The following is a 17,851-nucleotide window of genomic DNA, read 5'->3' on the forward strand; positions in this document are numbered from 1 at the left end:
CTAGTCTGTGTGGAGCCACTGCTGGAACCTGCCTCTACCTGAACCCCAAAGCCCGCGCCCCAGAGACATGGCAGAGAGCAGGGTCTTCCCTGCTGGGCCACGAGCTGGGACTAAGGTGGAATGCGGGGGAGGGAAGGGAGCCATAACAAGGACAGTAGCGGTCCCATTTACCCATCACCTACTATGCGACGGGCCCTGGGCTAAGTGCGTTCGTTTATCATCTCGTTTGATCCTCACTACCACCACCTCCTGAGGCAGGATCGATAGCTCCATTACAGAGATGAGGAAACAGGCTTGACGAGGTGCAGTAACGTGCTCCAAGATCACTCGGCTGGTCAGCGGCAGGACTGGGACCTGAACCCAGGGCTGCCTGACGCAGGGTCTGCTCTGCACCCAGGAAGAGGAGCCTAAAGGCCCAGCTGCCCACTGCCCCAGGGCACTGGCTTGCCAGCACTGCCCCAAGGTGTCAGCTTTCCCTGCTCGCCTGGTCAGGCCACCCTGTGACAGCTGCCCAGCCCGGAGGAGATTAGTCAGCCGAACACACCGCCTGATGCGAGTGTCACCCAGAAAACAAAAGGCCACAGTCACTGGCGGGGGGCGGGGGGGGCAGGGGGGGGTGCGGCAGCTGCTCTCTGGGTGGCAGTGAGGGCTGGACCCTGCCTACTGCCCCAGACCCACGACAAGAGGCGCCGGCAGGACGAGGTCGCCCGCACATCCGCCTCATGACACGGGGGCGACTTACAGGTGCTCCCCTACCACGTTCGAGCCCACACACTGCCCCGGGGTCTCCTCAGGGGCCTGACGGTGCAGTCACTGCGAGCGGGGCGGGGCAGGCTAGGCCAGCCTGGCCTTGTGTGGCCACGTGCAAAGCCCCTTCCTCACGGGCCTCAGTCTCCTTGTTGGTCCAAGGAGGCAGTCAGCTGGCTGACCTGACGCCTTATGACAAGCTCTCCTCTAAGGCACCCACTCCTCTACGCTCCACCCAGGCCCCATGCTTCCTGTTCCTCCCGTCTCCATAGAAACCTCTGTCCTCTGGTCAGCAGTGGCCTGACTCCTGACTTCCTATCTCTGCTGAGGCTTTTCCTGGGTCTGCTCAGAAGCCCAGCCTGGTCTCAGGCCTGTCTCAGCCTTTCCTCTGCTTGGGCGTGGAGCTTCTCCCCACAGCACAGCTCCGAGTGGCAGCTTCTTGTCACCTCACGCTCTGTCACCTTCCACGTACCACATGGTATGTGTAAAGGTCACCGGAGGACGCCCCACAGGGCTCTAACACCAACAGCAGAGCACGAATGGCTGCCCCTCAGCCTCCCAGTGGGGGACCTGGGGTAATCCTGTCACACCCGAAGGGGACAGAGTGGGAAAGGACTCACGGGCCCCGTCAACTGGCTGCTGGGAGCCTGGGGAGGACAAAGGATGCTACAGGGAGACACGCACAGTGGTGGCTGGCCATGCACCCCGGTGAACAGCACCGAGTGGGGCTGCAGGTGGCCAAGCTAGGGCAGCTGCCGGGGGTGAGCGGACACGAGTGCCTCAGCTTCATCGGCGACTGGCTAGGAAGCACAGGACTCTTGGCCTCCCAGCCAGACTGTCTCACACTCTATGTTAGCTTCAAGTGGAAAAGCCCATGAGCCTTGGCATCCTGTATCTGCCATTGCTTTCCTGGGCTGACCAACTAACCTTTCCGAGTCTCAATTTTCTTATCTGAAAAATGGGGATGAAACGACCTAGTTTAGGAGGTTTGACATAAGGGAGGTTCGGATGAGATAACAGTAGAAAGTAGAAAGATAACAGCTGGCAGAGAGGAGGGGCAGGGCAGGGCCTACGCCTATAGCAGACACCAGGGCGTGTGGATAGTGTCACCACCTGGGGTCTGTCTCTGCCCACGGTGGGGGTGGGAACCCGGAAGGGGAAGCTGGAGCTCCCAGGATGGCCACCCCCACCCCGAGGAACAGAGCCTGGCAGCCAGAGCCGCCTGGGTGTCTGCTCCTGCTGTGATGAACGCCCTCTGCCCCTGGCACCAGGCCTGGCCCCCGGGGATCCCTCTGCTTCCAGAGGTGCTCACACAGGCCGCCCTGTGGGATTCAGTCAGAGTGCCCGTTCCACGCTGTGGACGGGCCCCTCACGCCCCTCTTCCCGGTGCAGGCTGGGAATGGTGCCATGTGGCCCCATTTCCAGCAGCCCCAGAGCCGGGGCCTGGAGCTGCTTCCCCAGGGTCTTGCTGCTCAGAAGCCACCTCTGGCTGCTTTGCTCCCACGGCCCTGAGGCTGAGGTCAGAGGAGAGGAGACGGGGACTGCTGGAAAGGGGGCCTGCCTGGGGCTGGTGAGGCAGGGTTCCTAGGTCTCTGTTCACTAAAAGGATCCTGCCCAAACCAAACCAAACCAAACCAGAATGCACAGCGGGGAGAGGTGGGCCAGGGCTGCATGGCAAAGGAGGCGACCAGGCCAGTCATGTTTACCTCAACAGGGTCCTGCCCTGGCTCAGGAACAGGAGCTCAGACAGGAGCTCTGTCGGCCTACGCTTTGCCGGTCCCTTTCCATCAGCTTCAGGAGCCTTGACTGGGGATGGTGGTGCCCGGCCCGCCCTGATCCACCCCTCCCCAGGCCCACCCAGACAGATCCAGGAGGGAGCAAGCAGAAGGCAAGGAAGGGTTGAGGCAAGCCCCTTTGACCTGATCTGGAAGGCAGGGCGGCAGGCAGGAGGTGGGCCAGCGGGTGGGGGCTGGGGTCCTGGGGGGGGTGCAGGCGAGCCCCGGCTCCCGCTCCAGCTCCGGGCCGGCCTCCGGCTGAGCAAGTCCTAGTTTGGGGAGTGAGCTGCTGTGGCTGCTCCCCTGCCCCTCCCCCTCGCCACCCTCCTCCCCCACGCCTGAGACGGCCGTTATGAAAATAACCCGATCGGTAAGTGACTGCACTTCCTCTCCCAGCAGTGCAAGCAGGAGGCAGTGGGCGGGCACACACTCGCGCACGAGCCTCGCCTCCTGGCTTCTCTTCCCAAAGTCCCCAGAGGCCGGCTGAGCAACAGCTCAGTAGCCTCCCCTCCACGCGGCCCCCGGTACAGCTCAGCCCCTGCCTCAGCTCCGGGAGGGTTGGGGGGAGAAGAGGCGGGTCACCCTACACCCTCTCGCACCCACTGGACAGGTATTCCGGGATCTGAGGAAAGCAGCTGAGACAGCTAAGCACCGGCTTCAGACAAAACAACTGCAAAAATAAGCATCTGTGGCGTGTTTCACAACTTACTGAGCACTTTTCCACAAGTACTGCCGGACAGGAGGCTTGTAACTCCCCTGTGCAAGGGGCATTTTGCTCCCAGCTGAACCCCCAGGGCAGCTGAGGCTCACGGAGGCCCATGACTGCCCATAGCTCACAAGTGGCTGAGCGGAGCCTCCTGATCCTGGGTTTCCCAGCCCTGCCAAGGGGGCCTGTCAGATCCAGAAGCAAGCCAGCCCATGTCACACGCATCCTGCCTAGAACGCCACCCCTCCGTTAACACTCCTAGCCCCTAGGATCTAGAGTGGCAGCTCTCAAACATCCTGGTCCCAGGACCCCCTTACACTCTTAAAAATTATTGAAGCTCCCCAAACGGTTTTGTTTATGGGGGTTATAGCTATTAACACTGACCATATTAGAAACTAAAGCTGAGAAATATTTAAAATACTATTTATTCATTTGTTGAAAAACAATAAACCCAGTAACTGTTAATATAAATAACATACTTTTATGAAAAATAAACTATCTTCTAAAACAGAAAAGTAGTGAGAAGGGTGGCATGTTTTAATTTTTGCAAATTTCTCATGTCTTGCTTAATAGAAGACAGCTAGATTTTAATACCTGCCTCTGCAGTCAATCTGTTGTGATCTGTTGTTTCGGTTGAAGTACGTGAAGAAAATTCTGCGTCCCATGGCAGTTAGAGAAGGAAGGAGAATTTTAATAGCCTTTTCACGCAATTATGGGTATTCTTCTCTGCTACTACACCCAAATATGACAAGTGGTAGTTTCTTAAAGGTTAGTGGCCACGTGGAATCTGAACTTTTCACTGGTCTGTCTTGCATTCTGAATTTTGAAACATCAAGCATAGGTCATTGGAAAATATTGGTTTACTGAGTTAGGCAGACCTCCACACACTGGAACAAAGTTTCCAAAATGGTAATTTTCACTCAAGTTTTATCAATAGCAACACATTTTATCAATAGCAATAAATACTGATACTGTTTTTGAAGTGACAAGCTCACTTCATTCATTTTTGAGAAAACGTCTGCTAAATATCCAAATCTGAAGAGTTCTGTCTGTCGTCAGGTGTTCTTTCAAGTTTAAATGGTGTTCCTTAAAAAAAAGAAAAAAGTGACGAGTAGGGCTCGCAACTCAGTCACAAAAGTGCTTTTTCAAGACAGCCATCACAGTTCGGTTTGCAGCAAAAGTACTGCATGTATATTTCACATTTCTTCACACAGAAAAGTGTACTCAAGGATTTGGGCTTTAGAAGATTAATATATTTATTGCATTTTTCTTGTTGTGAGTGTGAAGAATACAATGGCTACAAGTTTATGTTGGGGCCACTGCCTTTGTCTGTGCCGAGGCTCCAGTAGTTTTACCCACAGTTGCTTTTATACAGTGAGTACAAATATCAACACAGTGAGAAGGACACAAACTAGGGCAGCTCTGAAAGTATTATTATGAAAACAGTTTTGACCTCAACCATCCCCTGAAAGGGTCAAGGGCAACCCCAGGACCATACTTTGGGAACCACTGATTCAGAATAAATTCTAAATCCTCTAGCCTAGCAAACGTGGCTTCTGCAATGTGGCACTAACTCAACTTCCTATGCCTTGATACAACCCTTGGTGCTAACCAAGGCAACTTATTCTCTGCCCCCTAATCTGGCTGAGCCCAAGCTCACTGCTGTGCCCTTGCACATGGCATACCTTCTGCCTGGAATACCGGCCTCCTTCCTCACCTCGTATCAAAATCCCACCTGCTCACAGCTGCCCCAGCCAAGAGTACCTCACTCCCACTGATGACTCCACACCACCCATCTGGCTCCTCTGCCATGGGACCCCTGGAAGTTCTGATTCTCTCAAATCCATATGCCTCGTTCCTCCCACCCACCAGACAAGCTCCTGGGGGGCCAGGGGCCAGATCTAGTGCATCTGGGCAGCTCAGCACGTTGTCTGGCAGTGAGTCCAGTGTTTACTGCTGATGGGCTGAGGAGGAAGGAACAGGGAATTCCGTCGAGGAGGGACCAGAGCCGTAAGGGGAAGAGAAGGGCTTCCTCCACCTCGGGTACCCCACCCAAGGGCTGACCACAAGGCCCAGGCTACTTCTCTTTGCTGGGCACAGGGGGACGGCAGCAGCCTTTGTTTTAGCAGTTGCCTTCCTCTCCTCTCCAGAGGACCCAGAGAGTGACAGCTGAGGCTCCTTTCCGGGCTGGGTGCCACTGCCCACTCCACGTTCTCCAAGGCTTTCCTTATGAAACCCGGCAACAGGGTTTGGTGACATGAAGTCACAGGTGAAGATGTGGGCAAGGAGGGGAGAGGAGCGGTTGCCTCAGATGCCGTGGGGTGGGGGGCAGGCCAGGACCCCAGCTCTGAGCTCCTTGCTGAAACATCCCCAGTCTCTCTCTCCTTGTATCCTGAGTCCCTGTCTCAGGGTCTGGCTCCTGGTAGGCCTTGGAGAAATGTCTGTGGAATTAATGACTGGCTCATGCCTTTAGAGCCTCCCCTCCAAACCATCCTCCTACTGCCACCAGAATTCATCCTAAAGTGTCCACGTATCCTTCAATGGCTCTCTACTGTCAGGGAACAGAATGCAAAGACCTGGGCCTGGCAGTCAACAGGCTTCTTGGCCTCCTCTCCCATCTCGCTTTCATACTTTTTACATTTTACTTGACAAATACATAACTCACTCCCGTCCTAAGTGTTTTACAAATACTAACTTTTTTTATTCATAAAATGTAATAGTAGTATTATCCCCATTTTATACATCAGAAAACCGAGGCACAAAGAGATTAAACAACTTGCCTGTGATCACGCAGCTAGTAAGTGGCAGAGCTGGGATTCCAACCTAGGAGTCTGCTCCGGGTCTGTGCTCTCAATGCTCTCAATCCCTCACTCTACCTCTAGATGCATCTGTCAAGCAACGCACAGGGGTCTCTTCCTGCCTGTGTGCGTGGCACCTGACAGTCTCTCTGCCTGGAACACCATTCTCTTCTGCTCAGTGAACTCTCCTTCATCTTTTTCCTCTCATATTTTCAGAGCTGGCTCAGATATCGGCTCTGCCGGAAAGTTCTCCCCAGCCTCCTCTCCTGGGCGCTAGCTGCTCCCACGCTCAGGCCCTCTCTTGGTTGTTCTGGGCCATCAGCGCTGGTTTGCAGCTTGGTATCCCCCACCAGACCGTGCACCCCTGGGACCATGTGTTACTCATAATTGCATCCCCAGGGTCTAGAAGTGCTGGATGTGGTTTGAAGAGCGAATGGAGGGAAAGGTGAATGGTCCAGGCTCAGCCTCAAGGATCATGCTGAGAGCAAAGGGCTGTGGGCCAGCGCAGTGACCTAGTGGCTGGCCAGTTCTGGAGGCCTTCCTGCCAGCCTTGGGTGGACAAGTTGCTGGTGTGGGCTGAGCTCCTGTGTCTCAGAGGCACATAGTGAAATCGATCCCTGATGGGAATGCCGATATGTCTCCCTCTGAGTTTCGCAACACCTTGCTGGGAGCGTTACGAAGCCCCTGCCGGCCCCCACGTCCCTCTTCTCTTGTGACGGGTCCCTCTTGCTGCCTTCTCCTGTGTCTGCAGCAGGCTCCCATTCCCCATCTGCCAGGAGCAGCATTCCCCCTTATCCCTCATTCAAAATTTAACTCCCCCTCTGACTCTTCTGACCAAGTTGCTCCCTCCTCCATCTACTAGAAGATCTTCTTAGAATCAGCTGTCAGCCCCCAGGGCCCCACTCGGCCTCCCAGGCTTCATGCACTCCACACAGGGTTTTTTTTTTTTTTTTTTTTTTCCTGCCTCGAAGACAGAAAATGTGCCTCCAATCTTCCTGAGAGGTCACAGGGGTCAAAGGTGCTTTCCGAGGATTTGGACTCAAAGGTCCAGAGGTGTCCTGCCTCTGACCGGCTACGCAACCTCAAGCTGAGTCTCTTACCCTGGCTGGGCCTCAATTTCCTCATCGGATTAATGGGGATAATACCACCTTGTCTTCCTCATGGGATATTGCGGGCTTGAAAGAGAAAGTGTTCATGGTAACCCATTCCTCAGTTTACCAAAACTTTAAGGACAGAAAAATAACTCCAGAGGCCTGAAAATTAGGACAACCACTTTAGTGCACAACTTGGCTACAACTGTCTAAGCTGAAGATACACTGCTCTGTAACCAAGCACTGGTGGACAGAACACACAAGGAGCCATGTCCCAGCACAGTCTCTGAAGGATTACTTGCAATGGCAAAAAGACTACCAACAACCTAAATGTCCGTCAACAGTTACAAAAAGGAATGGTAGATGGCAGTTAAAATGGCTTCACGCTACTGCTCGTGTTTCAAGACAGTTAAATCTCTGAAACAACACGGAGGGAAAAACCTAAATTCAGAATACGTACAATACACCATTTAACTCAAGGGCAAAGCCATACAAAACAGTACTATGTGTTACTGTGGATGCATACATACATAGGGAAAAAAAATCTTAAAACAGGCACGAGAATGTAAACACCCAAATCAGGACTGTCGTTTCTCCTGGGGAGGGAGACAAAGAGGCCTCCATCTCTGTCTAAGGCAAATATGGCATTATGGTAAGATCTGACCAAGCTAAGTGGTAGGTGTTAACGTTATTCTGTATACTTTCCTCAGGGCAAATACTTAATACTTTTCAAAAGATTTTTAAGTATTAAAAAAAAAAAAGGCCCCCAGAGGGAGACCAGCTTCTGGGCGGTTGCCCTGGGTCTTCCATGGGTGGATTTCAGCAGTGGCACCTGCCAGGAGCAGCATTCCCCCTCACCCCTTGGAGCCCCAAGTATTCCTTACACCCTCTCCTGGTAGGAACCCCATATCTGTGGAGCCGGAAGGAAGGTCTCACCCGAAAGGATGCCTTTCAGAGGAGGGCGAGTGGCTGACAGGTTGCGTCAGTGGGGTGTCTGCGTGGGCTGGGGCCCCCTTTCACAACCACCCCCGCCCCAGTAAAATGTCAGCTAGCTGGGGAAGGGGGGGCGGAGAGACAGGCAAGCTGTTAACCCGCGAGATGCTGCAGCGTGGGCGGCGCGGGCCCAGGCTCCTAGACAGCTATTTTGGTTCAGCCCTGGCAGGGGAGAGGCCTCTATGTGGGAGCTCTGAACTGGCGCTAGGCCAGGTGCAAGCGGCGGGGAGGTCTCTACAGTGGAGGGAGAGAGCTCGGGGCCCTCCCTCTCTCTTCAGACCTCTCACCGTGAGGCCCCGTGCACTGTGTTCTCCTCCTTAACACCTCCCCCCAGGCCACAGGCCCCCCACTAACTCCAGGGTGATATCTGGAGCTCCTGTGAACAAGTCCCTCGAGTCATCTGCTCCCTGCACTTTGAAAGCAAGATGAAAGGTCCCAGACTTGCTCCTCCACTCCAGATCCAGCCAGGGAGCCACATGACATCCTCCTTACAACCCGAGTCTCCCTACCCAAGGGTCTCCCCACCCTACCCTGCTCAGCCTTGCTCCCCCCCTGGGGCTAGGATCCTGGTGGCAGTTCTCCCTTGGGGTTGGGGCACAGATCATTTCAAGGGCCTCACTCTACTCCCACACAAGATAAAGATCTCTCAATTTCAAGGGGTTCAAGCACTTAAACCCCTTCTTAGCCTCTACCAGTTTGGTGATGGGAAAATAAAAGAATAGAAGAAAGGAGTGCTAGTAAGTAGGGCAGCCTGGTGTTACGAAAAGATACTTGGGTTTGGGCTCCAGCGCAGGCTGCATGATCCTGGGCCAGGCCCCTGACCTCGCTGAGCCTTGCTGTCTCATCTGTAAAATGGGAATAAAATCAACTACAAGATTGTTCAGAGGATTACATGAAATTGATGGATTTACAAGCTTCTGGCAACCGTTAACCGCCAGAGGAAGATGAGCTGGCACATCCCCTGCATCCAGACGAGTGTAAGAGGGGTGGCAGGTGGGAATTCTCATCTCCTCGGCCTCTCCCTCCTCTACCTGGGCCACAGAGCCCTCGGTCTCATCAAACCTGCTCTGCACCACCTAACCATGCCTCTGGCGTCTCAGCTGAGGAAGGGGGCAGACGAGGAGAGACGGCAGAATGATAGCTCCTCAAGGGCACCTGGTCACTGCTCTGGCCTGCCCTCTTCCACCTGAAACTGCCTTCCAAGACTCCCACCTGTGACTGGAGTGCCCGGCAGGCCCGGTGCTGAGAAGCCACAAGGCAGCCCTATGTGAGGATGATATCCTAAGGGCATCAGGGGCTCCCACACGTGAAGCACAGGGGAAGCAGTTCAGGGGGGCAAGAAATGAGTGCCTAGCATCACCCAGAGGTGCACCCTGCTAATCTCGCCCAGGAGTGAGGGGAGACGGTGAGCCTGGACGCAGGTGCAGGGCTTGCCCCCTCCCGCCCACGCTGCCCCGCCCCCCATGCCAACCTAGAGAATTACTCAGGTGGCGGCAGGGGGGAGGGGAGGCGGAGGGCAGGTCAGAAGGTGCCGGATGAGGATTTCTCCGAAAGCAGGGAAGCCTTTGGGGTCCTGTGATGTGGTACAAACTGACAAGCTGCTGGAGTTAGGGGACTGGCACTGAAGTCCCAGATAACCCCTAGTTAGCTGTGAGACCTCAGCCCAGTCAAGGTCAATGCACTGGACCTCAATCTTCAAGAGAGGGGTCGGGGTCGGGCCAGGTGATGTGGAAGCTCACGCCCAGCCTGCCTTCTGCTGCAGCCAGAGTATCAGGTAGCTCAGTAGCGGGGGTCTGTGCGGGTCCACTCACAGCAGGCCTGTGGTACAAGTGGACAGACGGCAGCAAAGGGACTCTCCCCTCTCACGGCCCCACCGTGGCAGCTGTCGCCCCCTCGTGTCGCTCTAGCGACACTGCAGGTCAAGTTTCCAGTCAGCTCCTGGACCTGGAAACTCTCTCGCCTTTGTCGGGGGACAGGGATCCAACCTCTGCTTCTCCTAGGGACCAGCACAGGCCAAGCCTCGGGGCCAGCATGCCCACTCGGCTCCCCCTCTGCTCGGGGGGCGACTGGTGAATTCTGGAGAGGGCTCTAGGAAGCGGCAGGGGCAGGCCTGTTTCTCCCTCTCCCAGGGTCACTCAGTCCTTCCTCCGTCCTTGCCTGGGAGGACACCCACTCTCGTGCTCTCTTTTGCCAAGTGAGAGTCCCGGGCGGCTCCACATCCTGAGACTTGACCTTTTCGGAGGACAGCACGGAGAAAAAATGACGAGCTGCCCGCCCCCTCCCCTGGCCTGTAAGCCAGAGCCGCTGGCGGGTGTGTGGCAGCAGAGGGAAGACAGCGGGCTCCCAACCCAGGTCCCGGCCTGGCCGGCTCCACGCTGGCACACCATGTCGCGTGGGGAACAAGCAGAGCGAGGTGAGCCGATGCACGGCTCAGTCACCGAAGCCCCTTTTTCTTCCCAAACCTGCGGGAACCCAGGGACTCTGGCTTACACCTGCCTCCCTTGGCCACCTGGGCAGCTCCCAGAATTAGCCTGAGCAAGACAAACCACTCAAAGAGGCACCTTTTGCTCCCAGACATCCCGGCACTACAGCCCAGATTCTTGCCTCCGAACGTGGGGCGTCCCTCAACGCGTCCCTTCCGGATCATTGCAAAATCAACCCAAACCGGCACTGCTTCTGCTCAGGCTGCCCGGCGGGGACGCTCTGCCATCCTGGACTTCAGGACACCTGGCCCCGCGTGGCATCACCTCTAAATGGGACCTACTGTCTCAAACTTGTCCCACAGGTGCGTTTTCTGCCCTCTAGGAATGAATGACTTTAAGCACTAATGAAGGGCAGGGGTGGCAGAGCCAACGCTTAGGCTCCCAGGGGCTCTGCAGGCTGAGGTGCCTTCCGTCTAGATGTGTGAAGGGCCAGGTAATTTCTGATGCCGCTGGGGTGCAAAACCAGTTAATCCACAAGCTGCGTGACGGACAGGGCCAGAGGGTGAGGGGGTCCTCTCCAGGTGGGCCCTGGAAGAGCAGGAGGAGGCAGAGTCAACTTCCCTCCCACTTCTGACTGACCACCCCTCAAGGCCAATAGAATCTGAACGGTAAGGACAGAGGAAACCCAGATGCCCTGGGGAGGGCAGAACCTACACCTCCTCATGTGGGAGTGGCTGATGTTTCCCGGCAAGGACAGGCGAGGTGGAATGGAGCTGGGGAGGAGCATGGCTCAGCCGTGTGCCTTACTGGGCTAAATAAAAAAGGGGAGACGGCAAACTGCTCCCCAGAGTCCAGAGGGTGAACCAGATGTGGGAGGCTGCAGTGGGCTTTAAGAAAAAGCCTCTTTAAGGAAGAGGCTGAAGAGGCTGCCATTCACAGACCGTTCTACCAGACCAGACCAGGAATGGCGAACATGCGGCCCATGTACCATCACTACACCCCCAAGCCCCCATTAGAGAGCGCTAGTCGATTCCAGAACTCCACCACTGAGCCAAGATCCGAACGCAGACGTCTCAATACAGCTTCCGCAGCCGTGACCACCCTGTTATCCTCCCTTCCAGCCACTGTCTGTTCGCCTTGCAGGTCCCTCAGCCCCAAGGCCTGAAGTGTGTATGGCTGGGTGGGGGAGGGGAGCAGGAAGGGGGAAATTCAGAGGGTGGATGCCCAGTGAGCAGCAAGAGCCAGACTGAGAAGGAGCTTGGAGCCTGGGGAAAGACGGAGGGCTAGGTTCAGCTGGGGCACTGGGGAGTTTTGAGACTGGCAACTCGCAAAGGTGGCAGGACCAAGTAAACAGCATTAAATGGAAGGTGCCAAGGCAGTGCACTATTCCAAATATCTGTCCCCCGAGCCTCCAGTCAAAGCAAGGGGAGGCAGATCAGCCCCGTGGACATCTGATTCTCCAAACGCCCAGGCTTGTCAGGGGGAAGTCTTTGGTCCACTGCCCTCTCCCTGACTCTACTGGGTTTTCCAAACACATTCATTTCTGTGTGCCCCAATGCCCCAGCACAATGCAACTATGCAGGGGAGACTCCTTACACACTCCCGGAGGTGCTGTTTGATTTTCTTCTCATTAAGGCATCCTGTCAGATCACTTACCATCCCCAGAGTGAATGTAATACTGTGGTTCTCAAACTTGGTAGCACCTTAGAAACACTTGGGAAGCTTTATAAAATGCCCAGCCCCGGGACTTCCCTGGTGGCACAGTGGTTAAGAATCTGCCTGCCAGTGCAGGGAACATGGGTTAGAGCCCTGGTCCGGGAAGATCCCACATGCTGTGGAGCAACTAAGCCCGCGGGCCACAACTACTGAGCCTGAGAGCCAAAGCTACTGAGGCCTGCGCACCTAGAGCCTATGCTCTGCCACAAGAAAAGCCACTGCAATGAGAAGCCTGCGCACTGCAACGAAGAGTAGCCCCCGCTTGGCGTAACTAGAGAAAGCCCATGCACAGCAACGAAGACCCAACGCAGCCAGAAATAAAATAATTAAAAAAAATAAAAGGGGCTTCCCAGGTGGCGCAGCGGTTAAGAATCTGCCTGCTAATGCAGGGGACATGGGTTGGAGCCCTGGTCAGGGAAGATCCCACATGCTGTGGAGCAACTAAGTCCGTGCGCCACAACTACTGAGCCTGAGCTCTAGAGCCCGCGAGCCACAACTACTGAAGCCCGCGTGCCTAGAGCCCGTGCTCCTCAACAAGAGAAGCCACTGCAATGAGAAGCCCGCGCACTGCAAAGAAGAGCAGCTCCCGCTCGCTGCAACTAGAGAAAGCCTGTGTGCAGCAATGAAGACCCAACACAGCCAAAAATAAATTAAAAAAAAAAAAAAAGCCCAGCCCCATCTCCAGACCTGATGAGTCAGACATGCCAAGGGTAAGATCTAGGAATCTGTAGTTCCTAAAGCACCCGAGGTCACTGTGATGTTCTGTTTGGAAACCTGGTATAGAGAAAAGGATGTGGGTTTTGGAATCAGACTAGAGTTCAAACTCTGTCTCTGCCTCTTACCTGCTATGTGACTCTGGGCAAACTACTCATCTCTTTGAGCCTGTGTTCTTCTCGTCTATAAAAATGGAGAAATAACATCTGTCCGGATTATTTTAGAGAATTATGTAAAGGTACTTGCTGTTCTCTTGCTTCTTATCCTTCCTCCTGAATGTGTCTGAGGTTCACTGCTACATACACAAACCTGTGCCCTTCACAAGGGGCAACAGCCAGAGGTCAGAAGAGCCCGACACTTGGTACCCTGTGGGCAGGGACAGGAAGCCTCCGGCGGAGCCCCTCCCTCCCCCTCACAAGCCTGTGAACACTGGAGGCTACATCCTGCAGAGCTGGGTGTAAACTGCTCCGGCAGGCAGGGCTGTGGGTGACAAAACAGAGGTACAAGAAGCTTTGTTCCCTGCCCCGTTTTATGTGGCATTGAAGCCTGCCTGGTTTCACAAGGGCCTACAGAGCTCCATCTGCCAGTGTGAGGATCCAGATCTTTGTGTGTGGCAACACAGTGCAGGCACAAAGAGCAGGGCCCTGCTTAGGGTAGGGCAGGCAGAGGGCACAGGTCAGCATTACAGGGATGCCAACTTGTACAGAAAAAGACGACCCATGTTATTGGTGGGTGAGGTCAACCCTGGGAAGGGACAGGACAAAGCTCGGGGGGCCAATTGCCATGAAGCCTGGACAACTGAAGAAAAGTGAGAGGGAGACCCTGGGCAGACTCCAAGCGGTCAGAGTCCAGTCTGAGTTGGCTCTGGGGTCCTGAGCTGATAGGCTGCAAGCTCCGTGGCCACTGTAGAAGGACAGGGTAAGTCAGGGAGAAGTCCAGGGAGCCAGGTGGAGTCCTCATGGGGCTCCATCTCCCCTCACCTTCCACCAGAGATGCACTGGCAGGAAGCGGCTCCCAGCCAACACCAGCACACATGCCACGGGTTGCCTGCACTCAATCTTTCCACACCCTCCCCACAGCTCCTCACCAGAGTCCTGGTCAAAGCCCCGTCACAGGCACAATATGGTGACATTTGGCGTGCTGGGGGAGAGTCCAAGATAGAGCTTGAAGAGTCAGCACCCGATCCCTTTCCCAGCAGGGCTAGACGCGGGTAGGGGGAGATATGCCTACTGCCTAGCAGAGCAGAGGTTGAGGTCTCCCTGCTAATTAAGAGCATTGTAAAACAGGTGGCCAGGAACCCCCAACTCCAAGGAGAAGCTGAAGATGCGGAGCGATTAGGTCTGTGACCAGTGCTCCGGGACAGGCATGGGTCGTTAACGGTAGTATCAACGAGGCCATGTTCTGCGGATGTCACGCAGTGGTGGTAGGCAACCCGGCCACACCGAGGACCAGAGTGGCGACGTGACCGCCCACCTCCATGGGGCCAGGAGGCTCAGAGGGGGCCCTGTTTCATCAGTGCCAAGAAGGGGATCGTGACCAGTCATGGGGGCCCTACCTGCTCGTGCCAGGGGTTTAGGTGATTCTGTCTCCCTGCTGGAGAGTTGGAAGCCGTCCCTGCCTCGGTACCACAGAGAAGGCGCGCTAAGCTGCCGGTGCCAGGGAATGACCCCCACTCGGTGCCAGTGCCCGGATGCTGGGGGATGACCCCCACGCAGCGCCAACGCCAAGACAACCCGGGTCGCCGGTGCCCGGGAACACCCCGCTCGGTGTCAGTACCAGGTGGCCGAGGGATGCCTCCCGCCGCCGCCGCCGCCGCGCTCACCTGTGCCCGAAGAGACGCAGTCCTGGGAAACGCCGCTTGCTGAGACGCCGGGGCGCCTTGTCCGGCTCGGGACCGGCGTCGCGCTCGCAGCCGCTGGACGAGGCGGAGGCCGACTCGGAGTCGCTGCTCCGGGCCTCGGGGCTGCCGTCCCGCGGCTCCATCCGGCCCTAGCCCCGGCCGGCGGCGGGCCCGCGGAAGACGCCCATGCCGGGCCGGCGGCCGGGGCTTAGCAAGCCGGCTCCTCAGCCGGCCGAGCTGCAACCCGCCTGGGCCGCCAGAGGGGGCGGGGGGTCGAGAGGGGGCGGGGCAACTGAGCCCCGCCCACAAACCCAGCTGGTCCGCCTCCGGGATCAGAATAGAATCTCCAACCCGACACAGCCCCCCTGCGCGCACCCAGGCACACGCAACCTTTTTTTCTCCCTCTTAGCCCCGTCTCCCCGCACCAAACAACCTACATACTCACAAGTGAACACTCGCGAGGGTGGCTATCACCACCTCCCCTCCCACATCTACAAGGAATAGACACCTCTCTCGCACACCCTGTGCCCGTCACAGCCACTCATACAATCTCCACTCCTACCCTCTTTGCTCTCCCAAATCACGCCCTCGGGAACAAAAGTCACACAGTGCTCCCCATACGCACAGAACAGACACGCCTCTCACACAATTATGCTCACTCATTACACAAACTAACACTTCCCACACCAGCCTCTCACACTCAGAAATGTATACCAGGACCAAAGTCACTTAGTGACCCTCACACACACTAACCACACGTTTCTCATTCAAATTCATCTTTCTAAATCCAAAGCTGTTTCTAATCCTTTCACACTCCTAACACATAGCACTTTCCCAACACAATATCCGACGGAACCTGTAAATCTCTTACACTACAGGAATCACCTGCACACCTCTTACATACTCATAAATACATACACAAAAGCAAGGACCACACTCTCATTCCGCAACATCCATGCCCTCAGTGAACATATACGTCTTTCTCCTATTCCCAAATATAACCCAGGACAACGGTTACATGTTGCCACATCCCTCTTACATATACCTCACCCACCCAGAAATATACCTCACAACCACACACAAACACACCCCCATGGGCAGCAAAGGTTGTCCCCCTCAAGAGATGAGGACAGCAAGTGGAACCAGAGCAGTCGCCTGTGGTGGCACAGCCAGTACACATGCTTGAGAATCAGCAGCTTGGGGGCAGCCTCTGATAGCCCCTGCAGGGCTGACAAAAGGAGGCCAGGAAGCTGGAGAGTATGGGTCTTCTCCCTCCAAACCCTGCCACCCCGATGCCCATATCAGCTGCCTGCTGTTTCTGTTAGCACTCCTCTCTGCAAAGCCACATCCTGTGTCACTTCACTTTCACCCTCTCTGGGGTTCTGGCAGCCCCTTTTCCAGCCTCAGCCTGCCACACATAGCCAGTGCCGGGAGCTGTGACATGTGGGCAAGCCTGCCGTTTTAAAAAAATAGCCAGCATCTAGAAGCTCAGAACCTTCTCCCAGCTTCCTTCACGTTTCCTCTAGGCCTGGAGACCAGGGAAATGGGGCACCAGCCCTCCCAGCAGCTGCAGGTGCCAGGGTGGCAGTGAAATCTGCAAGTGGGCCGGACACGGTCCTCCTGGGGTGCGTGGGTCCCTTTGGGAAAGTTTCCCAATGCTTCTGACACCAAGCTCTGAGGGAGGAGACCAGAGGCTACTGAAGACCCCACTGAGTCTGCACAAGGCACCCAATGCCACACTCTTGTGGGGACTTCTCTGCCCAGACCCCCCCGCGGTTAGCTCCCTCGACTCCTAGCCTTCTGCAAGCTCAGGCCCCACCACACTGCCCCAGCAATTCAAACAACAGAGCCCTTCTCACCCTGCCAAGAACCCCTTTGCCATTTTCTGCACCTCTGCAGAGCCACTGGACACAGGGAGGGGCGTAACCCCACTTCTGTCACTCCCCCAACCCCAGATAAAAGACTCATGGAGGGACTGAGGGCCAGAGGTCCCTGTGCTCATTCTCCGGCCACCCAAGTACCTACTGTGACTGGGGGGCCTCAGCTGGGATCTGTGGCACGTCCCAGGAGCGGTAGCGCCACATCTGCCTCAGTGCGCCAGGCCGCTCTCCTTCTTCTGTCTCCAGAGCCTCCGCGGGGCCCAGAGCCGCAGCCTCATCGCAGCCTCCCCCGGTACTGTGGCCGGCCCCCAGTGTGCTCATCCTGCCCGGCGACTCTCTTCCTCTTTCGGCACTTCCTGACCAGGGGGCCCTGCGAGAGGCCGGCCGGCTGCCCCGTCGAGGACCATAGGCCTCGTAGGCGCCTTCCGCTGGCCAGGGCAGGAGGCTGGCTGGGAAGAGGAGCTGCCCCGGAGGGCAAGAGGCAGGTGAGTACAAGCCCAGCCCAGCAGCCAGGAGACAGCACCAAGTCAGAGGCTGTCAGGCAGCCAGCAGGCCTGCCCAGGCTGGAATCTGAACCTGGGCCCCAGTCTGGCCTTCCTCTCCACCTAACTGCTCCGATCTTCACCTCTTGGTCCTGCTGAGGTCTCCTGCTCCCTCACAACCTCTGGGTGCACTGGGACCGTGCCCAGCCCACACACAGCTCTCTCTCCTCTCAGCTCTGTGAGCACCACACCGTCTAACACACGGACAGTGGCGGAGTGGAGAGAGTAACCAGAATGGAGCTAGAAGATGTGGGTGCACGTCCTGTTTCTGCCACTTACCAGCTGTGCACTCTGGATCAGGTCAGAGAGGTTTACCTCTCCAGGTCACCTGAAATCCTTTTTGGAATAAGGTAGGCTATAAACAGATAAACTGGTGAATATGTGTGTCAGGGAGCCTTTCTGAGCCTCAGTTTTCTCATCTGTAACATGGAAGGGGGCAACAGTAATAACTGAGCTTGTGGAGTTTTAGGAGGATTAAATGAGAGGCGAAAGGGTTTACAAATGAATTCATTCAATAAATATCTATTGAGTGCCTTCTATCTGTGCATCAGGCACTGTATCAGACTAGATAGCAGTGTGCAAGGAACCAGCGCTCTAACATTATGTTGCTTAGATTCTATTCTAAA

General features: G+C 55.9%; 1 protein-coding gene across 9 annotated transcripts in view; it reads right to left on the reverse strand.

Moving 5' to 3' along the window:
* The window catches only part of DGKZ (diacylglycerol kinase zeta), a 32,071-nt gene extending 15,052 nt beyond the window's left edge, over positions 1 to 17,019 (reverse strand). For 5 of the 9 annotated variants that reach the window (XM_024749234.1, XM_024749230.1, XM_024749229.1 and 2 more), the window contains exon 1: positions 16,829 to 17,019. In XM_024749234.1, coding sequence (XP_024605002.1) covers positions 16,829 to 17,004 — 176 coding nt within the window. In that variant the 5' untranslated portion in view covers positions 17,005 to 17,019. The other 4 variants (XM_024749236.1, XM_024749235.1, XM_024749233.1 and 1 more) reach the window with 3 other exon arrangements.
* Between the last annotated feature and the right edge of the window lie 832 nt (positions 17,020 to 17,851).

Source organism: Neophocaena asiaeorientalis, unplaced genomic scaffold (assembly GCF_003031525.2).
Source record: "Neophocaena asiaeorientalis asiaeorientalis breed wild unplaced genomic scaffold, Neophocaena_asiaeorientalis_V1.1 scaffold43, whole genome shotgun sequence".
NCBI lineage: Eukaryota > Metazoa > Chordata > Mammalia > Artiodactyla > Phocoenidae > Neophocaena > Neophocaena asiaeorientalis.